The sequence below is a fragment of the Anabas testudineus genome, chromosome 19 (genome assembly GCF_900324465.2).
Source record: "Anabas testudineus chromosome 19, fAnaTes1.2, whole genome shotgun sequence".
Classification (NCBI taxonomy): domain Eukaryota; kingdom Metazoa; phylum Chordata; class Actinopteri; order Anabantiformes; family Anabantidae; genus Anabas; species Anabas testudineus.
Genome location: NC_046628.1, coordinates 14608971 through 14634622, shown reverse-complemented (window position 1 = coordinate 14634622; position 25652 = coordinate 14608971). Strand labels below are relative to the sequence as shown.

General features: G+C 42.6%; 1 protein-coding gene across 6 annotated transcripts in view; it reads left to right on the top strand.

Annotated features, from left to right (window-relative positions):
• Nucleotides 1-25652, top strand: part of tanc2b (tetratricopeptide repeat, ankyrin repeat and coiled-coil containing 2b) — a 117127-nt gene that overhangs the window by 84441 nt on the left and 7034 nt on the right. For all 6 annotated transcript variants that reach the window (XM_026351722.1, XM_026351723.1, XM_026351724.1 and 3 more), the window contains 19 exons: nucleotides 547-730; nucleotides 1899-2147; nucleotides 6532-6663; nucleotides 13265-13546; nucleotides 13663-13787; nucleotides 15692-15923; nucleotides 16570-16739; nucleotides 17216-17494; nucleotides 18129-18296; nucleotides 18922-19082; nucleotides 19566-19674; nucleotides 19768-19890; nucleotides 20041-20277; nucleotides 20369-20578; nucleotides 21017-21110; nucleotides 22484-22617; nucleotides 22796-22919; nucleotides 23275-23450; nucleotides 24481-24613. In XM_026351722.1, the coding sequence (XP_026207507.1) occupies nucleotides 547-730; nucleotides 1899-2147; nucleotides 6532-6663; nucleotides 13265-13546; nucleotides 13663-13787; nucleotides 15692-15923; nucleotides 16570-16739; nucleotides 17216-17494; nucleotides 18129-18296; nucleotides 18922-19082; nucleotides 19566-19674; nucleotides 19768-19890; nucleotides 20041-20277; nucleotides 20369-20578; nucleotides 21017-21110; nucleotides 22484-22617; nucleotides 22796-22919; nucleotides 23275-23450; nucleotides 24481-24613 (3322 nt within the window). The remainder of the gene's footprint in view (nucleotides 1-546; nucleotides 731-1898; nucleotides 2148-6531; nucleotides 6664-13264; nucleotides 13547-13662; nucleotides 13788-15691; nucleotides 15924-16569; nucleotides 16740-17215; nucleotides 17495-18128; nucleotides 18297-18921; nucleotides 19083-19565; nucleotides 19675-19767; nucleotides 19891-20040; nucleotides 20278-20368; nucleotides 20579-21016; nucleotides 21111-22483; nucleotides 22618-22795; nucleotides 22920-23274; nucleotides 23451-24480; nucleotides 24614-25652) is intronic.

The following is a 25652-nucleotide window of genomic DNA, read 5'->3' as shown; positions in this document are numbered from 1 at the left end:
ACATTGGAAAGTTCCCCATCTATTTTCTTTCTAAAATAGAAAAGTACTATTTTCCTGTCTTTAGATGTTTTGGATCAAGTCTCTGATTTGTACAGTGCCTCTCCAACATGTGTCCTGCACAGCGGGGTTAAATTGGGCTGCTTTGTAAAGACATTATTAATGTTATTAAGTGCATTATTGGAAGGAAAACTAGCTGTGGAGTGTGTTTGTGTAAGCACTTGCACGTTTTCTGTTGTTTAGCATTGCCAAATCTGTGAAACAGTTTCCAATCTATATATTTAAAAATTGCAAAAATATATATTAGTTATAATGATGTGTTTATGCGTGTTGGGAAAGACAGTACTAAGAAGGACTGACTACATGTGGTTAAGCCAGCAGGGGGGCAGGGCTTTTGAAAACTGCAATATTGAGGTGACATTTTCTTTTGTATGTGACTCACATTAAAAGTTCAAGCATTGTACTTTGCCATTCATACCCATGTGTGCTAATTGAGTTGTTGAAACCAAACAAAGCTTTTAAAAATGCATGTATGTGTTTCTCTTCCAGGGCCAGAATCAGAGGATCAGCCCATGCTCCACCCTGACCAGCAGCACTGCCTCTCCCCCTGCAGGCAGCCCCTGCTCCACCCTCCCTCCTGCCATGCCTGGACAGGCTGGCAACAAGGACTGCGCCTACGGTTCTGTTACCAGTCCCACCTCAACACTGGAGAGCAGGGACAGCGGGATTATCGGTGAGATCTGCAACCAGGTTTACAAATGACAGTCGGATCAAACATGCATGCACTAAAAAGTACAATAACATTATGTTAATTCAATAAATATCCTGAAAAGCCATTTACTCCAGTACAAAAATCTGGTCATTTATTCAAAAACATCAGCTCAGGCTTAAATATTTTATTAAATATAAAAAGTTTTAACTTCATTTTCAGTTGCTATTTAATGCATAATTAGTGCTTCAGTGTATATTTACAACATGATTTGTTTTTAATAGTTAGGGTTGAACAATAATGCCACAGAGGAATGACGCATATCAGGCAGAAGGCAGTAGGATTAGTTTATTGTTGGGCTTTCCATGCTGTTTGTTGACACTAAGAAAGACTTTATGAGCAGAGTTCTTCTTTAACACTCTTTAATCATATTATCAGCTTATGTTAACTTTCTCTCATCATCTAATTTGATTATTTACAGTCTTTCACTAATGCTAGTGAAACTCTTCTTAATGAATAAAGGTGCATTTCAGGCAGCAGCATGTGCTGCATTTAAGGCCTGAAGGTTAAAAACCTCTGACATTTAATAAGAATATACCTGAGGTTATGCATTGCATCATTTTAATCTCTTATAGTTTGAGCCATCTGATTAGTCTGCGTGTGATTCTCCTCCTAAATTTAAAATCTCATTCTCGTGCAGATGAAAAAACATGTGACTACACTCCACCTGGTCTGCGATCTGCTTTAACTCAAACTGTGGTGCTTTTCATGCTCAGTTAGAACCGGTCTATACCTGAAAACTGAAAAACAGTTCTGGTGTGGATGTCATGTTGACATCAGCTATGTCATTGTTAGCAAGAAAACAGAAGAGATATTTTTACTGATGTGAGGCACTTTGCATATGTCAAAACAAGTGCCTCTATTGTTTCCTGGCAACAATGGTGAACACCTGCAGTTTGATGAGGAAAGTATTACATCAACACACCACAGTTCAGTTCAGAATAACAGTAAATACGTGTGAAAGCAGACAGGTTGGGTGAGGTGAGGGGAGGATATAGTCAAATCGAAACAACCCAGTGAGAAAATGGTCTAAAAGTGTGACACGCTCCTTCAATTCTCACAGCGATCCAGTTGTAGCTGCATGTGAACGTAACAGCACTGAACATTGTTCTGTTTTTGTTTTTTGTTGCAGCTACTCTGACTAGCTATTCCGAGAACATGGAGCGAGGCGGCAAATACGGCGAGGGCTCCCGGGGAAACCTCAAACTGTGGCAGTCCCAGAAATCAGGCATGGACTCGTTCCTGTACAGGGTGGATGAAAACATGACCGCCTCCACCTATAGCCTCAACAAAATCCCTGAGCGAAACCTGGAGAGCATGTCCTCCCACTCTGCCCACTCTATCCCTCTGTACCTCATGCCCCGCCCTAACTCTGTGGCTGGTGAGTCCCTTCCTCTTTCCCTCCCTCTCCTGTGAAAGTAGAAAAGGAGCCAGAAATAAGGTTTTTTTACAGGTTGAGCAGAAGCATGCAGTTTACTAAGCCAAGCCCTACTTTTTCTGGCTAAATTGCATTGTGCCAGTGTTTGTTGCACCCTATTTCTGACTCGTTTAGTGCTCCCTCTTCACTCCTTTCACGCTTTCTTTCCTTGCCTGTGTTCTGGGAAGTTTATTTGTGATTCCTGTGATCCACCATCTAACACCGAAACAAATTGAAAGACATTTTGCAGCGTGGCCTACAACTTGAATGAAATCTGTAGTAATATTATGTTAAAGAACCAGATCAGGTAGCATTAGACCATGTTTTTTCTCACAGAATTTCAGGCAACAGAGCTGCTAAAAAAACGTTTACCATCTAGTTTCCTGAAAGGGACTAGCTTAAAAATATAGGGTGTTTTTTGTGTGTCTCTTTGGATATTAGCAGCATTTTGAAGAGTTAGGTCGACCACATTTTGTTGAGCTCTCACAGCCCTCTAGTGTGGATTGAAACCACCGAGTAGAATAATAAATGCTGGGAAAAGTAGCTGCAGCAGTCGAACATACTGCATGTGGAATAATATCACACAGGAAAACTGGTATTTCTTTTGCTAACGGGTTTCATTGATGTGCGTTTCCTCATGTGCGCCACAGCGGGCTCAGAAAGGCTTCCTAAAATAACAGTAAATATATGTGGAAACATATTTCATAACACTGAGGTAGTCCTAATAAGTTTGTTGTCATCATCAGAGGCTGCTACACATGATGAGGTCTGTTATGCACGTCAAGTGTGTGCGCATATGCTGTAGACACGTCTATATATGTCACTGAACACTGTAATATGCCTGACAAGGCCCTTCTCTGCAGCTATGACCCTCTCTTTATGCTGGTCATGTTCTGCTGTTTGACACTGCTGTCTGGCAGTGCAACGACTCCGCAGGGTTTAGACATTCACCCTCAATCTCATCTCCGCCCCTCAATACCCAGACCTTCAAAGCAGGCCGAGTGAGCTGGAGACAGCTTAAAAGGCATACTATAAGCTGTAGACGATGCAAAAAAATAAAATAGAGAGGGAGTGAGTGGGAGGCAGTGAGAGAAAGGTTCAAAAAATAAAAAGACGTGATGGTTTTTCTGACGGTATTTGTATTTGTCAGGAACAGGAATTCCATATTGAGGAGAGGAAGATGGATACATGTGGAAGAGGAGTGAAAAAGTGTTTCATAATCTCTCTCCCTCTCTCTCTCTCCTCCACAAAGAATTATTAGATGATGTAGGGATGGGAGGCAAGCACAGGCTTAGGATTGGCTGGGCTCACACAGCAGTGGAACATCAAAGCCCCAGGCATTAACCGTTTCTATCCCCCAGAGTGACAGAGAGACTCGCTTTGATGTGTGGTGAGACCAGGAGAGAGATACGGAGCGAGAGCAGAAGGCGACTGGGGAGGAAAACGAGGACGGAGGGGGCTACTCTATTACCTAATGAAGGCAGTGCGTTGGTAGAGCTGAAGATGGATATGGAGGAAGGAGTAACTCAAGACTGAGTTTTTCCTTTCTCTATCCCTTCATGGTGCTAGTACTGCTTATTTAAGAGGAGCAGAGTAAAAGAAAAATCTTTAGTGCCAATCAGGAATTAGCTTTCATTCAGTGAAGTGTGCCTTGCTTACAGTACGTGGTGCTAATATCCCTAAAATGATAATGGTAATGAGTACTCACTTGATTTAGTGCTAAAGTAAGAGAATTCTGGAAGATGACTGTAAAGGGATCGTTGTTTTTGCATGTAAACAAAAAAGCTTGACTTGTCACAAGCCAAACGTGATTCATATTTGAATCCCTGGAAGACCCTCCACTAAAAGATAGATTTCGCCCTTTTTGTCTGTGTGTTTCTATTCAGGAGGCTCATGTCCGACTTAATTAAGGACTGAAAGAAGTGGGATGTGCAGGGCACATACACTAACAGTCAGATGTCACTCACATAGGAGTTACTATGTGTTTTATGACAAACAAATGTCTTTAACTGTGTTCCTATGATTGCAAAAGGGTTTTATAATGATCAGTAACACTTTTAAATCAATAAACTTGCATTAACAGACAGACAGTGCTAATGTTAGCTGGTGAAAGGCCTCTGTACATCATGGAAATATTCCTTAAAAACTACAGTAGTGATTTACAATGTTAAAAACATCTACACTGTCCAAACTCTTCACTGGTTGTTTCACTCCTGTTTTGAGAAGTAATTTTTCTAAATGAATTTCATTAGAAGAGAAGATGTTGGTTTTGAGAATAGTAATAGTATACTATTAGTATACTAATACTGTACCGTGAGCTGAGATCACTCTCATCAGTACAATATTTTCTCAGACCGAAACCAGTTCAAAGTTTCCAATTTAGACCAAAATAAAATCAAAAGTGTAAATCATTGTGGCTACATGTCATGAGGGAGGGAGAAAAGTAAACCAATCACTCCCAATCCATTTTGGAGGATCTACACATACGCACAGAAGACACTGTGAGAATCAGTGAACTCAACTATAGCCTCTAAATTCACAAAATGAAGATACCAGCTCACCTGAGATCATATTTTTCAGTTTGAGGGGCGGACAAGTGTCATTGATTTTCTTTTCTACCATCCTTTCCTGATTTCCTTTTGGTCTCTGGTCCCACCTCTGTGTATATGTTCAGTGTAATACCGGGAAATATTGTTGTTTAAAAACCGGGACCTCTATTATTTATCATTTGAATTCATCTCCCGAGGACATGAGAGGAGAATGGTGAGGCGTTTAGTGCACCAGCAGCCATCTCCTATCTGAGATGACTAGTCGGCTCCCTGGCTGATACTGTGACTGGCTCTGGACGGCAGCCCAGCTGGTCTTTGAGCGTGTGTGTGTGTGTGTGTGTGTGCGCACATGCGTCCATATCAGTCACTCTTTCAAACAGGAAGTGTCTGAAGTGGCTGTCATTGGCCAAAGGCAGTAAATCCCCCTGCTGCACAGTTAGGCATTTTTCCTCACTTTCTGTTTTCTTACTCCGTCCCTACTCCCTCTTCCATACAGTTTTTCTTTTCCTCTTTATTTCTTTTCACTATGGGTGCAGTCTTAGCGCATTGGCTCAGGAACTGTGAATGTGATCCCCAGCAGCCTGCTGCATTGCAGATAGAGATGATGAGCACACAGATTTCACTCCTCACATTCGAACACAGTTGAAAGAGAGAAAAAAAGACTTTTCAGCCCAGTAGCCCTGAGTCATTCTTCCTCAGTTTAGCAGCAGATTAAAGCCTCCACCGTCTCTGCTTTTATCCCAGTTGGATGACCAGCACCCCCCGTTCCCATTAAGGCCGAGCCTCCAGCATTCTCAGCTGCCATTTTCCCTCCATTCTCCATGTGTCTAATTTTTGGGTCCACGGCTGGGGTGACACAGGCAGTCAGTCAGTGAACCACACACACACACACACACACACACACACACACATACGTCACTGAGCTGAACTCCAGCAGCACAGACCCCATTCTCACTTACCCTCCAAGGACAGGACAGGATCAGTGTTGAGGTGCTGGTGAGTTTTACGAGAGGTGGCGAGCGCAGAGACTTGCCACTTGAAGGGATTACCATGCCTCAGTTTTTGGACTGACCGGAGAGAGACTGAGAATCACGTGCACTGCCACTTACACTTTCTCCCAACTTCTTGAATTTGACTTGGGATCTAAGGACCTCAGAGTGTTTCAGGTATAGTGACAGAGAATAAAGGAGATTCCAAGCTCTGAATTAGCCCATCACTGAACCCTCCAACCTCTCGATGGTTACCTCCGTTGGTTCTTTCCTTATTTTCTTTACCCAACATTCATCACTTCTAACTGAGATTTACATGTGATGTAGAATCAAGTTCATTGTTTACCCACACTGGTGCCGTCTAATCTCATTTAACATTCACGGTTCCAAGCATTGGCTCTGAAGACGCAGCGTGGTGTGAACAATCAGCAGCCAGCGTCAGACTGCACTCACTCCATGAATAAGACATTTGTCTGCTGAGCTAATTAATCCTGAGAGGGGCCGGATGGCATCTGCCTCCGTGCCGCGTGACAGACACTGAGAGGGGAGCATTTTAGGATAGAACCATGTAGGGCTGGCTTGCTCTTTCCTGTAGGAGTTAACAAGTATGAGAGCAGGGGTCTGACAACTGCCTCAGGACACTGGCATGAACTTCTGCCACCTTCTTCTGTGTGTGTGTGTGTATTATGAGTTGTTTACTGTATGTTTTCCTTTCAATGTACATATACATGCTGACAACAATCATTGTTTTCTCTTTTTTCTCTGAAATGTCCCACCCCTTCCCTCTACCTCTCTCTATCACACGCACAGCTACTAGTTCGGCCCACCTGGAGGATTTGGCATACCTCGATGAGCAAAGACACACTCCATTACGCACCTCGTTGCGCATGCCCAGACAGAGCACCACCTGCGGGCCGGGCCGCTCCGGGCAGGACCTGAGAGGTGAGCAACAAGGCAGCGTTAAAGACAGCACACACACAAAATAAAAAAAAGAAGAAACCAAATACACAGTCCCCCCTTAACCCTTCATGTACACGTATGAAACCTGTCCTGATTTAGTCTCTGCGATGCGTGCAATGAATAAAAACATGAGCAGAATTTGCTTTTCAAAGACTGCGGCTTGTTTGCAGCTCACAGAGGAACTCACATGACAAACTGCAGCATTTACACTGCCAACAAACTGCCAATTGTTTGCTGCAATGAAACGACACAGTAAATGCTGGCTGTGGACATAAAAACTGTTGTCTGACATTCATCGATGAAAAACACTGCAAACTAATTAAGTTAACGCTGTCACTGACTGTCAGTTCAATATTAGAAATGCTGTTTTGATTCGGGTTGAAGTGCGGTTAGCCTGTTGCTTCATGTCAGACTCATGGACAGAAACAAACAATAGGACACTGTTCTGTTTTTCATCCACAAACAACACAAGTCAAAGCTGCTGAGCATCGCAATGTGAAGCGGCACATCGATTATTTTTAAAATTTAAATGAGCTTCAGAGATGCTTGATTTGCAGTTTGCAGTGTTTCAGGTGGAAATGTATGCATATATATGTATATGTGTATATATATACACTGTAGTTATGCAGTCATGTCAGACTCTAGTGATGCAGCTGAGATGTTCGTGGACATGTCAGCTGTTGTCTGCTGTTTCCTTCTGCGTGTTTTCGTGTGTGAAGCTCAGGAGTGTGAGAGACTAAGGGAACACATCGACTGTTTGTCAGATTGTGTCACCGCTAAGCTAAAATTTGTCTCAGTGCTTAACATTCACAGTCAGTGTGTGCTTCACTGCACACTGTTCAAGTCTTGCACACAGCAAGCGTCTCCACCATCGAGCAAATCTTCTTAGCCTCCTCACCAAATGGCCTTATGTCACAACATTATTCGTCCCCTCGCCCTTCCTTCTGTGTCAGTTACCCAGTAATGAGCATCGTAATGGCAGTCCTCCGCCATCCAAGCGCACACAAATATGCGTCCATGTGTTTTAAACACCTGTTAAGACCCCACTTAGCTGAGAGTGCTCTCAGCTGAGCTGTGATGTGATTCCCCTGCCCGAGGGCCGCTAGCTGCAGACAAGTGCAGAGTGAGGGAGTATTAGAAAGAAGGCGAAAGGTAGGGAGAGAGATGGAGATGGACACAGAGAAAGACAAAAAAGACAGAAGAGGGTAGTTCCTTTCAATACTTTGCTGTTACTGCCAGAGCCACTTGTTTCAACCGTGCTCCTCTAAGGGCAGCCAAGTGTATTTACAAGCCAGCTGACTGCGTCCTAGCATGCTTTCTGCCTCCTCGGATCAGTGTCAGAGCCTCCCTAAATGCACTGCTCCTGTGGTTTCACCAAGAGAGACAGAGAATGAGACAGAGGGAGACAGGATGTGGAGACAAGCAACTTGAAGAGCGGAGTTTTTATTATTTGTCAGTAGATGATATGCCTTTGTTTTATTCCTAAAATATGAGTTTGAAGACTTGAAGCAGGTAATAATTAAACAAGAGAGACAAGAGAAGAGGAATAATGACTACTGGGTGGATTGTATGTTTGTATCACATGTTCACAAATTAAATAATGTTTCATGTCCAGGGTCCACTAAGAATTATTTCTTATTTTGTGACCTCCTTTACCCAAACATATGTAATCTAAGAGCAAACCTGGAGTACATTGGAGCACATCTTCAGACAATGCAAAGCTTTCCTCCAGCTTCACATTAATGTACATTAAATATGAATATAGTCATTGCTTTTCCCCAGACAATAAACCATCCTCATGCACCAAATTGTCCAGGTTGACAAAAGATATTGCATAATGCAATTTTCTTCTTAAAAGTAGATAACTAAAGAAACATTGTACAGACGGTTGGATGCAAATGTACAATAATTGCCGATTAGGTCATGTAGCTAATAATTATTTCAAAAGATCAGAGATTTCTATCACCTGGCGTTATTTCATTTATTAGATTAGGTCTTGTGCCTCAGAAAACTGAAATATTTTGACACATTGTGCATCACAGAGAGAGGCTTGTTGGTTGTTTTTCACGAGAGGCTGCTGGATACAGCCTTACAGATGGACTAGAGGAGAATACTGCTGGTTATGTGTTGGTCAGGTGGTAACCAGCTGACAGACGCAGCTCTGCATCCAGTTGGTTTTGTCGAAGCTTCTTTTGATGCCGGCCATCAGGGGCTCGAGCTGTGCTGCTGTTTTGAGGAGAGTGAGTCAGACTGTAATGGACCTTCTTGTGCTCCTGCCTGCCTACCTCTAAGATTTACCACCCACCTTATCTATTCACTGCAAACTCTCTCACTCAACTGTACACCACATGCACATTTTCTCCCTCCTTTATCTTTCCTTTCCCTCTCTTTGTCTTTGTCACTCTCTGTTCCTCCCCTCCTTCACTGTCTGTCTACCTCTGCTCGCACATACACACACGTTAGTTTATGGTTGCAGCAGTTTTTTTATTTGTTTTATATTTTATTTTTTATATTCCTTTAAAAGGCTGAAATGTCTTTGAACTTCATCACTGCTGTTGATTTGAAGCTTCAAGAATATGCAGTATTTTTTCATGCTGTCTGCAAATCCCATAAAAGTACCAAAAGCACAAATTAATAATTTTGTTTAGCTAAATTCAGATATACCATGGTTTTGTGTGCCACAGATTCTTATTATTGTTGATGAACTTGGTCATTGTAGTCTTTAGTAGGAACTAGTGAGCTTGTTGCCACATATAGGGTGGGGAAGTCCTGAGGAAAGACTGGTTTTGGTCTTTTCATTATATACAAAATACAGAATAACTCATCTTATCATTTAAGTCTAAGCACTGATAGAAACTGGAGGTTTACAATAAAAAGATATACAGTAGTGTTTATAGTGCAAACTGGTTTACAGCAAACAGACTAAAGGATGCCCCTATTGCTGTACTAGTGGAGGGAGTTAGATAACAGCCTATATTTGATGTGTGTGAACAAGTTTGCAGCGAAAACAACTGAAAATAAGTGTCAGATGATTATCTAGTCTCCATCTACCATGTTATTCACTTTGTGTCTTAATCTGTTTCCTGTAATCTTGATCTGATATTATTACAACGATCTTTGAGACTTGAAGATGTACTGTGCAGCTCTTGTATTGAAGCTCTTTTGAGGGCTTTGTGTCTTATATAACATATTGACATAATTTTTCTCTATTGTTTGGCTGCAAGACATAAAGTAAGTCAGTAAATCACACAGAAGCAGAGGAGATTGTTTGTGCTAAATGACAGTTTGTAGCCACAAGGAAGATTAGAGTATCTTTTCTGAGCAAATGCATTAGCTGTAGGCACTTTCAGGTTTATTATGTTGCCTGTTGTGCACATTACATAATATTAATTTTTTTTAACAGCAATTATGTAAGATGTTGTTGCATATGCCAGCTGCAGCTCTGCATCCATTGTTAGGAGAAATGACTGGAATTTTAACTCTTTGTCTGAAAAACCAGACAGCAGAAAGAGAAAAACAATCCTTGCACAAGCTCGCAGATCGGCCGTAAGAAATCTTTCGCCTGACCTGAGATGAACCATCACCAGACTCCCCAGACTCCCGACAACAAGTGAACTGATCATCTAAACCACTTCTCCTCCTCCTCCACCTGCGCCCATCATTTCCTCTCTTCCTCCACCTATGTTCCAGCTCTCCTCTCTTCCTCCTCCTCCTCCTCCTCTCCTCCTCCCCTCTTCCCCACTTCCCAGTTTCTCCTCCTCTGCTTCTCATCTTCCTCCTCTTCCTCTTCTTCCTCCTTCTCAAGGCCTGTTCAGCCAAAGTGAGTCATCCTCACCTGGTGAATAATTAAAACGTCTGAGACTCTCACTCCGTCTGGCCGTGGAGGATTGGCAGTAGAGGAGAGGGAAGGGGTGGTGGAGTGATACCTAGCTGAACGTCGCCTGAGGGGGAGTGTTATAGGCAGGATTATGAGCAACTGCCATCCATCCATCCCTCACACACACACACACATACATACACAAACACACGTTTTGCTTTCACTGTCCTGAAAACAGCTCCCCCGGCCCCCGTTCACAACATGGCTGCCGTGTTTTCCTGGACACAGTGGAGCAGTTGTGACCGCACGACTTAACGCGCACGAAGCAGTGTAATCGTTTCTGCCATTTAGTGGATGGTGCCCAATAGTGCGAGGGTGTGTTTAGTAATGCCTCAAGGACAGAAGGAGCTTTACAGGCACGTTTGGCATTCAGTCACCCCCAGGATAATTGGATTAGCACCACTTAAAACAGAGTAGCTGTGGGTATTTAGCCTTCTACTTCAGTGGCCCATCATATTGTATATAGCATTTTGTATATGGGTAGTTTTGGCTTTTCCCATCACCTCTGTTGCATCATGTTAATTTTTTTCACAACATGACACCACATCAGAGGAATATTACATCAGTTTGTGATTTTATTTTTGACACAATCAGTCTCTCGCTGCTGTGTGTGTGTGTTGGCACTAAAATAATCTGACCATTAACGAAAGCGACTTTTTACTTTGCTGCATCTAGCACAGAGTACAGTGCAGTAAAATGCAGCTCTGGCCATGCACTGAACAGCTTTTCATCCCCTTTCAAGCATACTGTGTCTGTACTCTCTGTAGTTTCTGCTGATTGTATAAGTCAGAGTATTCTCGGCGTGATCATTTCTTTTCATTCTGCGACTTATAATTAGCTTTCCTGGAAAAGAGTCATGCTTGCAAAAGCACTTTGGGGTTCTGTGTGTTAAAAGAATACATTAAGAGCAATATCAGCTCATTATATTGTGAAGCCTTGCTCTTAATCAGGACACTGGAGTCATTTACAGAAGACATGCAGCTCTAATGCATCGCTTACTCTCTCCCTGTCCCTTGATATATTTTGGAGTTATGTACCTGTGCACGGTAAATACTGCTGACACATAAAGATTCTGCTCACTTATCCCTCCAGTCTAATGTATGATACATGTTTCCTACAGCTCTGACTCACAGTGCTTATTGCTAGTATGCTGCAGAGTGTGAAATGAACTACCGCGCCGGCTTTTATCTGACCAGCAGCCATTTCTCACGACAAACCGCAAGAGTCTGATCAAATTTAACCTCAGTAAAGCAACAATAAGAAAGACTGGGGTGAAAATTCATTTCATGGTTTGCCTGAGGTTTTCTGTAATAACTCCAAATTTGGGATTTATCTGCTGCTGAGGTTGATTACTTTATGTTAAGATGTGGCTAACTTTAGCAGCTTGTAACACACACAATAGAAAGTGGAGTTGAGGTTGGAGTCTCCCATCCTGGGGTCGAATTACTACTAGAACTGGATTAAATTACTTTTATGGGGATTGATTGATCTTGCCCGGCGCAATGGAACCAATTAGACTCTCCCAAAAGTGCAAACCTTCTCCTACCTTCCCTCCAGACATGCTGAGCAATACGCTCAATGTAATTCAAAGGATTTCAATTAGTAATCGACCTCGGTCTGGTGGTTCCCCATATTTTTGACATCATGATGTGCTGATGCTCTTGCTGCTTCCTCCGTTTTCATTGAGCTGCACCTTTGCCCTGTGCTCTGACACACTGCTGCCAGTTTCCATTCCTGCCCTCACTGCTTTTTTCTTTCTTCTCTCTCTCGTTGCTCTTTCACTCTCTTTCTTTCTCTCTCTGTCTTTTGCTTGCTGTTCGTCTCAGCTTCTGCTAATAACACCCATGCCTGGCAATCCCAGTCACGTAAGTTACTTTAATTTTCATTTGTTGCGTCAGGCAGCGCGCTCTGTTTGCTGGCTAGTGCTTTACAAGCCAACGCGCTCTATTGGAGTGGCACACAAACTGGCCAGCCAAGCGTTTGTGTTATTCAATTCACATTGCAAATCAGGCATAATTACCAGATGCTGATATAACATTTGAAGAAATGACACAGCAGATAGAACAGAGCGTGTTTTTATTCTCAGAGCTCAAATCACTTTGAAAGACAAGACCCAGGAGATGACACCCAGAAGCAGAAGACTAAGTTTTACAGTGATTTTATCACACAGCTTCAAAAGTTCATACCAGATTCATTTTACCCTCATTAGTCTTTAATGGTCCATATGTTCTGCTGAAAAGATGCCCAACCTCTGGAGGACTTTAGTTTGATGACTCCCCCTAGTGAGTATACTCAACAGTTGGCAGTGGCTGTTAAAGTAGTCACTCCCTTGACTTTTTGCTGATTTTCCTTTGCTGCAAAATGAGCTCAAGGCAATTGTAATGTTTGATTGCTTTGTTGTAAATTATGTGCTAGCAATCAAAGTAGAGGGAGATCCAAAGAAAACAGTGTGAATATTTTATTATATTATGTGGACTGTGAAAGTGGCCATCTTTACATGTAAATTCTTGTATTATTACTTCTGCATCTTAAGTTATAATTTCTTTACGTTAGTTCTTTCAGATGTTGGTATTTTTACAGACAGTAACTCGCCTTCTCTCAGTTTCCAGAGGGAGAAAGAATATATGCAAAATATTACTGTAAGAAATAGACATGGCTTATGACTGCAGACCCACTAACCAGTTATCTATCTCCCTGACCCGGCAGTGCGTTTTGCACCCTATCGGCCTCAAGACATTGCCCTCAAACCTCTACTGTTCGAGGTGCCCAGCATCACTATGGACTCTGTCTTCACGGGCCGCGAGTGGCTCTTCCAGGAGATCGATGCCCACCTCAACAGTCCCAATGTCAGCACCAACCGTGGCGTGGTCGTGGTAGGCAACATTGGCTTCGGCAAGACTGCGATCATCTCTCGTCTGGTGGCACTCAGCTGTCACGGCACCCGCATGAGACAGATTGCCTCCGACAGCCCTCAGGCTTCACCCAAACGTAGGCATCCTCTCAATTTCACTTTATTTGTTTATGTAATGACCATGTAAGAATATTGTTTGAACATAGCCTGTGCTGGAGCTTCCTCTGAGAGTGTTATGCTGCCTTGTGTCCAGATGGAGATGGGCTCCCCCTCACCCAGCCACAGCCCACGCATGGCACCCTGGGCGGAGGCAGCTGTCCTGGAACCCCTGAGATGAGGCGACGTCAGGAAGAGGCCATGAGGAGGCTGGCATCTCAGGTACCAGCTACACCTCTGACCATAAAATCGCACTGACATTTACATCTCAGCCTCTGATTTACAGGCTTCAGACTTGAGAATGTAGCAGTAATGGTTCTTCTTAAGTATGTAAATACTCTGCAATGGCTGATTGGTACCATGCCGTTTGCTTTTTACCTCCACTGCTATGATTGCCTACTTTTACAAATGCAAATAATCTATTTTTCTACCATTTACTCTAAAAATAAGAGTGCTTGTAGTGATTTTAATGTGGAATTTCCAGCTCTTGTTTGATTGCTGTATTTTATGAGAAGATAAGTGCTCAAGCCCGAGCCACTTAGGAGCATTTCTACATCCCCTCTCCTCCATTTCCCCTTTTTCCTTTGACAGCTGTGTGAAATGAGAAAGACATATTCAGTTACTAAATATTATGTCAAGAGTCTTATTTACATACTGTTGCACTAAATTCCCTATTTTAATTTTATTGTGTTTGTGTTTCAATCTGAATTTTTCAGGCCTCAGTCCATCTGTAATTGAAAAAATGGTGCGATAATTTTAAATGACCCCTTTTATGTCTTAATGTTGCAATTAGTGACAACGTAGGTGGTAGGATAACCAATTATTCGCTCTTTTGAATGCTACTTTCTGAAATATAAGCACGTTCACAGCTCAGGCTTTGTCCGAGATTGCGCTGTTTCAAGTTTTTGAAAGAGAGTCAAAGTTTATTGCCAGCTGCAAGTTATCATCAGCTCACACAAGGCTGGCTCCTGAGGTGGTAGACTTCAAACCAGGCAACGATAAGTTGGGACTTTGTTTTAACATTTTTAATGCATTCAGCAATTTGTTCAGCTCCCTTTTTGGGGCTAAATGTTTTTAGTTGTTTTTTTATTAGAGGTTGAGTAAACTTATTTTAGCCTGCCTGTAATGTAAACGTATATGATGTGTGAAACGGGCTGTCGTTCCTGCGCTTATTCCTGTCTGCTGTTGCATCTCTGTCCCCAGTCCCCTGCTGCTTAGCCATCTGCATCTCCAGCCCCAGCCTGATGCATTATGCAGATGTGTTTAAAAAAGAAAAAAACAACTTTGCCAGGGAGCCTTATGAAATATTTATACCTGCAGAAAGCCATTTCCCAGCCAAGCTATTAGATCTTGTTAACTCTGTGCATTAATAATTGAGCTCACTCCCTTTTTCACCCCCTTTGTTTTAAAGCCCTTTATTCCATTGTGACCAAAAATTAGCATTCCATTTTGATTAGGCTTTTTTTTTCTACCATTCCCTTTTTCTCGCTGCCCTCTGATTGTAGCCACCGCCTCTGAAAATTCAAAGTCTTTGTGATCTCTCAGTCCCCAGGAGTGCTGGGTCACACCTGCTGCTGTGGAGTTGGCTACCCTTTCTGAAAATTCACTGGCCCCGTCACTATTTTTCTACACGGACATGCTAGCTTAACTTTTTATCCATTTGGTCAGTGGTTTAATCATTCATTTGAACACGTTTCAAGTACATAGCTGTGAAATGTGACAGTTTAACACTTGACTCCTTCGTGTCACAGTCATCTTACACATGCATGAGCTAACTCCGGATCAGTCTCTCTTGGCAGCCGGAAGCCATGAATTATTAATAGCTAAAACCGTACAGCGAAACGAGAAGTATTATGTTTCATTATACTGTAATCATCCACCATGAAGCTGCCTCAATCCCAAATGAGATGTAGCTGTAGTAGACACTGGAAAAACTGCCCTCTAAAAAGTGTTACTTCTAAAAGTGCGTCATGTGGCTCCCATGGCCTTTGACATTGATTTGCAATTAGTGTTGCAATACCCAAAGGTTACTCATGGTTTTTACCACAGGATAATGGAAATGCTCACCTTTGTGTTTCTGTGACTGACCTGGCTGCAATCTTCTTCCAACTCTCTGTCGCCCCCAGGTGGTGGCGTACCACTACTGCCAGGCAGATAATGCGTACACCTGCTTGGTGCCTGAGTTTGTGCATAACGTGGCGGCGCTCCTGTGCCGCTCGCCGCACCTTGTCGCCTACAGGGAGCAGCTGCTAAGGGAGCCACATCTACAAAGCATCCTGAGTCTGCGCTCCTGCGTCCAGGACCCCCTGGCCTCTTTCAGGCGGGGTGTCCTAGAGCCCCTGGATGCACTTTACAAAGGTGATACACTTAAAGGATGATTCAAATATCTATAAGTTATAAGTCTTCCTACCTAAGAGACAGTAATCTGCTGAAATAGATGCATTTTAATTTGAAATCTACAGCTCAAAGTGATTTAATGGCACCTTTCAAGTTTCTTCTGCCTCCTGTTATATTAACCTTGACTTGTTTTATCTGTTGAGTTGTTGGCACATCTTTAATAATAAACTGGAATCTGCAATAATTTAAAAGTATTTATTTCACATTTCAGACACACTCCTTTTGCTATTTTATAGCTGATGCCTCTCTTCTGATCTTAGTATCCAATTTATTCTTTGACTCAAGTCCTTGATGCATGATATTAGATGCCTCTCGTGCACAGCATACTCAGTATAATCAAGATCAAAGTTCATAATCTCAATGCTGGAATGGATTTTAAACCTTCTAACTTATTATACCACGGGTTATATTGTTTCAAGCTTTCATTTGAAATAGAAATGAAAACCAAATCTGTGACGATACATTTTTTACATATGGTAAAATTTGACTTTGTGACTTAAGCTGAACTGAAAAGCTTTTTAGCAAACAGAAGATGCAGATTTGAAAATCTAAGTCTCATTATTTATTATATAAACGTAGTAAATTATATATTTTTCTTATGCTTCAGAGAGGAAGATCAACTCTGAGGAGGACCTCATCATCCTCATTGATGGTCTGAACGAGGCAGAGTTCCACAAGCCGGACTATGGAGACACCATCGTGTCTTTCCTCACCAAAACCATCAACAAGTTCCCTCCCTGGCTCAAACTGGTCGTGACAGTCAGAACCACGTTACAGGTAGAAGAAGTCAGTCAAGTTGGGAATTTCTCCAACGCTCCTCTGCTTCCTCACGTTAAATTGAATTCTAAAGGTTTTGCTTTTGAATTCAACACGGAGCAACTATTTTTTTTCCTTTATTGTATTATTATCACTACCAGCTAAGAGGGTTTTACATTAACATTTCCATGGGTAATTCCTCTTCTCCTGGATGCGAACCAACTGACAATATTGAATTTGTCTTGACTCTGCCCTTTTTGTCTCTGACCTTTTCAGTTTTTCTCAATGACTAACATGCAGATGATATGAATAGAAGTGTTTTTAATACCAGATTTTTATTAGCTCTGTCTCTTCTGCCTTAGTCTCCTCTCTCTTTATCTTCCATTCATAAAGGAATAAATGGATATAGAATAATTACTCATGGCATCGCCATTATTGGACCTGCATAGGAGTTATTTTGCCAGTGTTTCCTGACTGAAATGATTGTGACTCTTCAGGAGATCACCAACGCACTGCCATTCCACCACATCTCTCTGGACGGCCTGGAGGAGAACGACGCCATAGACCAGGACCTGCAGGGCTACATCCTGCATCGTATCCACAGCAGCCCCGAGATCCAGAATAACATCTCGCTCAACGGCAAGATGGACAACACCACCTTCGGCAAGCTCAGCGCTCACCTCAAGGCCCTGAGCCAGGGCTCCTATTTGTACCTCAAACTCACTTTTGACCTCATCGAGAAGGGCTACCTTGTCCTCAAAAGCTCCAGCTATAAGGTGTGGCGTTACAGCTTAGTTTGTATTGTTTTCACAGGTTCTGCTTAGACTGATATAAACTGTTTAAACCTAAACCTGTTGCTTGCTAACAAAGTGAGCAGTAGTGGCTGTGAAATTAAGGCTTCCCAGGACCCTTTGTTCCAGAAATCAGTTGTAGCTGAGTCAAATCTGAACACACAGACATGCTACACATAACGTATTTTTAGATTTAGTCTAAACAAGCGGGGCACAGTGTCAGACTTTAAATACACTGGTGCTCAGAATTTGCATAGACAACACTGGAAAGGTACTTTTTATTCACCTTCGCTCTCACATGCTCTTTGTAAAAGTAATATTATAATATCCTCCTTTTTCACAGTCACAATCCAACTACTTTTTGATAAATAATGCAGCTGAGTTGTTTGAGGGTGAAATATTTTATATTGCACCCCCAGATTCATTTAATTTCATGTATTCAGAAATGCTTCCAGACCCCAGAAAGTGGCAACTGATAAATTCCCATTCTGCTTTTTTAAGAAAGACAGTGTAGAATAGTTGAAGATGTGCTTTACAAACACGATGCATTATTTATACTCTGTAGAGCTGAGCTGCAGGAAATCAGCTTTACAGTTCAGACCTCTCTCCCCTTCCTCAGGTGGTTCCTGTCAACCTGGCAGAAGTGTACCTGCTGCAGTGCAACATGCGCTTCCCCACGCAGTCATCGTTCGAACGGGCGCTTCCTCTGCTCAACGTGGCCGTGGCCTCACTTCACCCGCTGACCGATGAGCAGATATATCAGGCCATCAATGCTGGTTCACTACAGGTAGTAATCCCAAAATACCCAATATCTCAAACCTTGGGACCTTTTAATATGTCAAGAACTTCACTGACATTATTTTATTATAAAATAGAGTCACTGATTTATTCTATGTGAAGCAATGTCTTGGCTAATCTGTGGTTTGACTTTGCACTTTGGTTTTCGACTTCTTGGTATGAATGACAAGGTCCTAAATGAACACACATTTATTTCCTCGTTTTGAACAGTTTTAGTTATTCTGCATTAGAGATTTATCCTATTTTGTGTCTTCGTCTGTGCTCTGCTGGAAGAAAGGTGCTCCCGCGTACGTCTGTGCACATGTCAGGATTTAGAAACATTTGAATCAGACGGGGAGGACAGTTGGTGCGTCGTTACTGTCTCTCACCAATAGATCTGATCAAGCAACACAGAATCCTGATGAAGCAGATTTGAGTGCGAACTATTAATAGAGAATGGATTTAATATGTTTTTTACTTACTGGTTGATTATGTAGTATTGTATATTGTTTTCAGGGGCAGTATGAATGTGCAAAGAGTATTAGCATCCTATGAAATGCATGTTTAATCTTCTGGTCATTATATTATCTTATATATTGATTCATTGTGTAAAATAACATTGCATGTGATGGCAGGGTACATTGGACTGGGAAGATTTCCAGCAACGTATGGACAACCTGTCAGTCTTCCTGGTGAAGAGGAGAGACGGTACCAGGATGTTTGTTCACCCCTCCTTCAGGGAGTGGTTAATCTGGAGAGAAGAAGGAGAGAAGACGAAGTTCCTCTGTGATCCGAGGTGAGAACAGGCCGGAAAAATAGGTGTAGAAAGAAGATGCCCTGAAACAAGACATGAGTAGAAAGCAATTCTTTTATAGGTGTTTCGCTTCTGGACTATTTGTAAAATTGTACAACATGTATTATGAAACATGTTTATGCTATCAGATGTTGATCTTATCTCAATCAGTCATCACTTCTTAGAATAAAATAGAAAATATATTCATAAAATAAGTCTGCAGCCTGCTGGTTTGGGACTCTCTGTGATATGCATAAATGTACTGTGTAGTTAATCAGTCATGTACTGTATCTATAAATAGAAGTCTCTGTCGCAGGTACATTCTGTTTATACAGCAGAGGAAGTGTTATATTTTCAGCTGGAACATTTTATTTCCTGTATTATAATTAAGGCTGGTTCCACCAACTTGACAGATCATGACACGATGTAACGGCTTGATGACTCAGTCTAAAGCACTGAAAGATTTGGTGTTTGTCTTCTCTGCAGGAGTGGGCACACCCTACTGGCCTTCTGGTTCTCTCGGCAGGAGAACAAGCTGAACAGACAGCAGACTATTGAACTGGGCCATCACATTCTCAAAGCACATATCTTCAAGGTAGATCATAATTTGTCTCCACATACACACAAACACACAGCAGCGGTCTGGCTCCAAAGTAATGAATATTAACACTGTATCGCTCTGTTCAAGGGTCTCAGCAAGAAAGTCGGGGTTTCCTCATCTATCTTGCAAGGCCTGTGGGTATCCTACAGCACAGAGGGCCTTTCAGCTGCACTTTCTTCACTCCGAAATCTCTACACTCCCAACATCAAGGTACAGGCGCTAACGTAGCAGAGGGGAGTCACACTTACAGGATATTTCAACATACTCTGGTTACCAAATAAAATATGCTTCATGGAAATGTTCAGAGATGTAGTATATTCAGTTTTTGACTCATTAAATGTGTTTAATTTGTGTCTTTAGGTGAGCCGGCTACTGATGCTGGGTGGTGCCAATGTAAACTACCGCACCGAGGTCCTGAACAACGCCCCCGTGCTTTGTGTCCACTCCCACTTGGGTTACATGGACATGGTGGCTCTGCTGCTGGAGTTTGGCGCCTCTGTTGACGCCCCATCTGAAAGCGGACTCACGCCATTAGGCTATGCTGCCGCTGGTGGACACATGTCCATCGTGACCGCCCTCTGCCGCAGGAAAGCGAAGGTATGCAGAGAGGGGAGAGAGCGTGATCAAGGATACAGTCATGTTTTGTTTTGTTTTTTTAAAATAAAGATAACACACATCCCCTCAACAGGTGGACCACCTGGACAAGAACGGTCAGTGCGCTCTGGTTCATGCAGCCCTGAGGGGCCACATGGAGGTGGTGAAGTTCCTCATCCAGTGTGACTGGGGCATGGGGCAACAACAGCAGCAGTCACCGCAAAGCCAACAACAGGCAGCGTTCACAAAGAGTCATGCAGTTCAGCAGGCCCTCATCGCCGCAGCCAGTATGGGATACACAGAGGTACAGTGGGGATAATAATACAGTAAAATAATGGTTGGAGCTTGCAACATTGCAGTATATCATGCCATATGCTATTTTCAATACCAGAACAGCTGCTGAATATTATCCCAAAGTCCTGTTCATTAAGTCTCAGGAGGAATGAGACAGCACCAAAATGTTTGATGATGATTAGTGTGCAAGCTAAATGAAAAGCAAGCCATGTGTCTTTGCATTTTTTATTTCTACTTGTACTTAATGGTTATTATTTCCAGCAAGTGACTGACTGACTGAGGTCTGCCAGTCAATTTATTTGGTAATGATTGTTACTCATCTAAAATTCAACCTAGGAAAGTAGATTTAAACTAGCAAATGGTATTATTTCTATTTAATGCCGTTATTTTAGCCTAAGTAAGTATGGACATTAATCTGTGTCAACTTTAATCTTTTTCTCCCCATCAGATTGTGTCCTACCTCCTGGACCTGCCAGAGAAAGATGAAGAGGAGGTGGAGAGGGCTCAAATCAATAACTTTGACACCCTGTGGGGAGAGACAGGTGGGAGTATCTACTTTGGGCAGACATTACAACAACCCACAAAGACACTGAATTCAATGCTGACAGATGACTGGGAATCCTTTGTGCCGTTGTTGATGTTTGTTCCGAGACACTCAGTTGAGACAATATTATTTTAAGGATCTATGGAGTGTTTTTGTGAGAGGGTTTTTGTGTGTGGCACCACGAGGCAGAGCGCTGCAGTGCGGATATGAGAGATTGCTCTTGTGTGTCTGCTGCTGGCTGCTGGCTGCTGCTGCTGCTGCTGCTGCTGCTGCGTCAGATGCTGATGGCAGTGCAGTGGTGTCACTGGAGCAGAGGCAGGGCTGGGCCCGCTCACAGGGGAGGGAGGGGGGATGATGAGTGAGCTCTAGGGTGCTTTGAAATGACTAGTCTGATTGCACTGTGGCAGGGTGTTGAGAAATGTAATGTATCATTGTAACCTAAAGCAATGAAACCTCATGGCAAGCATTATTCCCCTGCTGCAGTGTTGGATAGGCTGCTTCTCACTATTCACTCAGCTGTGGTTTCAATGTTTTTAGGGGATCAGAATAAAATGTGGAAATACATAGTTCTTTACAAAAGCCAGAGGGAACTTGTGTATGTACTATGCTGTGTAGATCAACTTAGAGAATGGTGTGTTTCACAGTGTCTATAATCAGTCATTTATAGCATAACAGTGTGAAAGAGGTCACTTATAGTGATCAATACGTGTTCAGGTTAACATACACTGTCACACACCCTAATATTTTGTTGGACTGCCTTTAACTTTGATTACGGCACTCATTTGCTTTGGCATCGTGCCGATAAGCTTCTGCAATGTCACATTTATTCCCGTCCAGAGTTGCGTTCATTATTCACTAAGATCTTGTATTGATGATGAGAGAGTCAGATCACATCCCAAAGATTCTCAATAGGAGGGTTAAAGTCTGAAAAATCCATGTGTGACAGTGACGTGTCATGCTCCCTGAACCTGTCTGTCACAACGTGAGCCCAATGAATCCTGACATTGTCGTCTTAGAATATGTTCATGACATAAGAAGAAAGAATCCATTGATGGACTAACCTGGTCATTCAGTATATTCAGGTAGTCAGCTGACTGTTTAAGAAATGAGAAGCTACTCACTTCATTAGTTAGGGTTAAATAACTAAGTAATAGGAGACTTGTACCTATTTGCTTAGGTAAATCCAGGTGGTAACGGGAAGTGTCTGTTAACAAGAAAACAGGTTTCACTTCCCACAAAATCTGTCCACAACCAATAAAACATTGTTTATATTTTAACAAAAAGATTTCTGCATGAAAGCACTGAGAAGCAGTAAAATCTCTATTTAAAAATACCTCTCTCTCTTCCCTCATTGTGTGTTTGTGTGTCCAGCTCTGACTGCAGCCTCTGGTCGGGGGAAGCTGGAGGTTTGTCGCTTGCTACTGGAGCAGGGTGCGGCTGTGGCCCAGCCCAACAGGCGAGGCATCGTCCCGCTATTCAGCGCCGTCCGACAGGGTCACTGGCAGGTTAGTGACAACCCAATCCATTTGCCAAATTATGAATACACTGTGTTTGATCTGAGTTCACCAAGCTTACTGAACTAACAGTAATGAATTAGTCTCAGGTGACAAACACTAAACAAAAAACAAAGCCAATTATGCTGTTGTTATTTAATTATATGGGCGCTGTGTTGGGTTTTTGCAGATCGTGGACCTCCTCCTCACGCACGGAACAGATGTCAACCTAGCTGACAAGCAGGGTCGTACTCCTTTAATGATGGCTGCCTCAGAGGGACACCTGGGCACCGTTGAGTTTTTATTAGCTCAAGGTAGGTTATCACCTCTGAGGCTAAAAAAGTTCAGTTAGGGCAAAACATTTTTAGTCATAGCAGTAATATAATCCTTATGCAAACATAAGCTAATCTGTGAAATTTAAACAAATGAACACAAATGTTATCACTTGTTAAAATTGTGTTTTCTCTTATCATTTGTTTCAAACCACACAGCCACTGCACTAATCAAAATGATTGGTTTTAAAATAATGCTTACAATAACTATAGAGAAATTCAATCAGCAACAGATCCATCAAATGAATTAAGCTGTTAGGTATAAAATAGCAAATATGACAAACCAGAAATAGAATTGTTGCATGATATGTCTTATCGTTCCCTTTTCCTTTCACAGGAGCCTCTCTGTCCCTGATGGATAAGGAGGGTCTGACCGCTCTGAGCTGGGCCTGTCTGAAAGGACATTTACCTGTCGTCCGCTGCCTGGTGGAGAGCGGAGCCGCCACCGACCACGCAGATAAAAACGGACGCACACCCCTCGACCTGGCAGCGTTTTACGGTGATTCTGAAGTGGTAGGTGTCCAGTGTGGGTAAAGGAAATCCATAAAGTAAAAGGGCTTAGTACTGAACCTCCATATTTGTACTATACCAACTCACGTGTGGCTAGGACAGAGAATCAAAAGCTGGCATCTTTTCTTTGCACAGTTTGACGTTCATGTCTCTTACTGAAGACATAACTCTTGGAGAATTCGTACTTGCGCAGCTTCTTGGAGGAGCCTTGAAATATTTTTCCTCACTGGAGTCTTGAGACAAGCTACTAATCTTGTGTTTCCTGTCACGACGTTAGTGGAAATCTGGTGTCCTCTGTTCATGTGCTACTTGTTCATCTGTCCATCCATCTGCCACTCACTATTCCTCAGATGTCACCGATTTTGGAAAATGTTTTTGGAGAATCCCTTCGGCCTTCTGTTTTGCTAAAGTCACACACATTAGCTTATAGTGGGTGATAGACTGCTATTTTCTATTATTTCTATTTGAGTAGAATCAGTAGATCAACTATTTGGAAAGTTGATTAATCAATCAAGTCGTGTTTTAAAGCACAAATTCCAGTCTCTCAAATGTGAATCGTTGGTCATGTATTTGGTCTCCTGTGGTAAAAACCTGGATATGTTTTCAAACAAGATGCCAACATTGGCTCCGGGAAACTACTTCATTAATAGTTATATATCCTAACAGACAGACAATGCCGTCATCTGATCTGTTTCTTCTATAATAAATCAATATAACATTTAATGCAACATCTATACAACATTACCATCCAGCTGATGGGAATCATAATTATGGCTGGCGCTGCCTCTTGAGCGATACACAAGTCTGTTTTCTGCCAGTTTGCGTTTGAAATCTTACACTTTCTTTTATGTAATAAGGAATAAATTCCATCTGGAGTCTGGAGCAGATGAAAGGCATAATTCACAGTTACAGGTTTTGGACTCAGCAACTGGACAAGATAAATATGTGTGTGTTCTCACACTCATAACTCTTTGAATCATCCCCCGCTACAGCTACACAGCTACAGCTCAGGACATTCTCTTTGTCTTGACAGGTGCAGTTCTTGGTTGACCACGGGGCCATGATAGAGCATGTCGACTACAGCGGGATGCGTCCTCTCGACAGGGCGGTCGGCTGTAGAAACACGTCGGTGGTGGTCGCTCTGCTCAAGAAAGGAGCCAAGATAGGTAAGAGCACATTGACAGACTAAAGAGCCCACTATTTATCTCTCACAGCGCCTCTTCTGAATTCAGCATCCTTGTTGTGTAGAGCCATAGTTAAAGGTTATATGCCTGTGTTGAAATGAGATACAACTTGAGATTGTATTTTGGTTGAAAAGGTTGTACGCTGGATTCAAGCACGAGCTGCAGGGAGAATCCAAAGATGAAAATCTAGTTCTTTCTGCTGGTCATTATAGAGCACTGTAGCATTTTACTGCAATGAGCCATGGATTCAGGTTTGTGTCTCCATGAAGCTTAAACCACTTCCTGCTACTGTGTGTCGTCCGCCCCCCCACTGCCACACCATGCTGCTTCTCCTCAGCTATTTATGGCTCTGATGTGTGTTTTGTTTTTTGTTGTTGTTGTATTACTGTTGCCACTGTGTTGTTTTGCTCTCTCTCTCTCTCTCTCTCTCTCTCTCTCTCTCTGTCTCTGTCTCTCTCTCTCTGTCACGCTCCCTCCGGGCCTCTTTTTGTCTCTATCGCTCACGCTATTTCCCTGTTTCTCTCTCAATCTCATCGTCTCCTCTCTTTATTCCTATGCAGTTGCTCAGAGACAAGTTGTTATTAGCGCTTGCAGTGTTTCTTTTCTAGTTTTTCGCTCTTTTTTCCTTTTCGTTTCTTTCTTTGTTTTTTTGCTGAGGCACTTATCTCCACTTCTCACTGCTGCTTTTTTGTGTTCCTTTTCTCACTTCTCCTCCTCCACCACTGCCACCACCTCTTTCTCTTTCACCCTCCTGCTGTTTCTATCTTTTTCTTTCCTCTCGCTCTTATGCACTCCCACACCCCTGCTTTCTCTGGCAATTCTGGCCCCTCCTTACTCTTCCCTCCCACCTACGCTCCTTTCCCTTACTCATGACCTCCCGCCTCCTCTTTTCCTCACTTCTCCCTATACTCCCCTCTTGCCCCTATCCCCCGCCTCTCTCTTCGGCCCCAGGATGTCAGACGCTGCCCAGTCGGCCCCGAGGTAAAGCCAAGGCTGTCGACTTCTCACCCCACCAGGCATT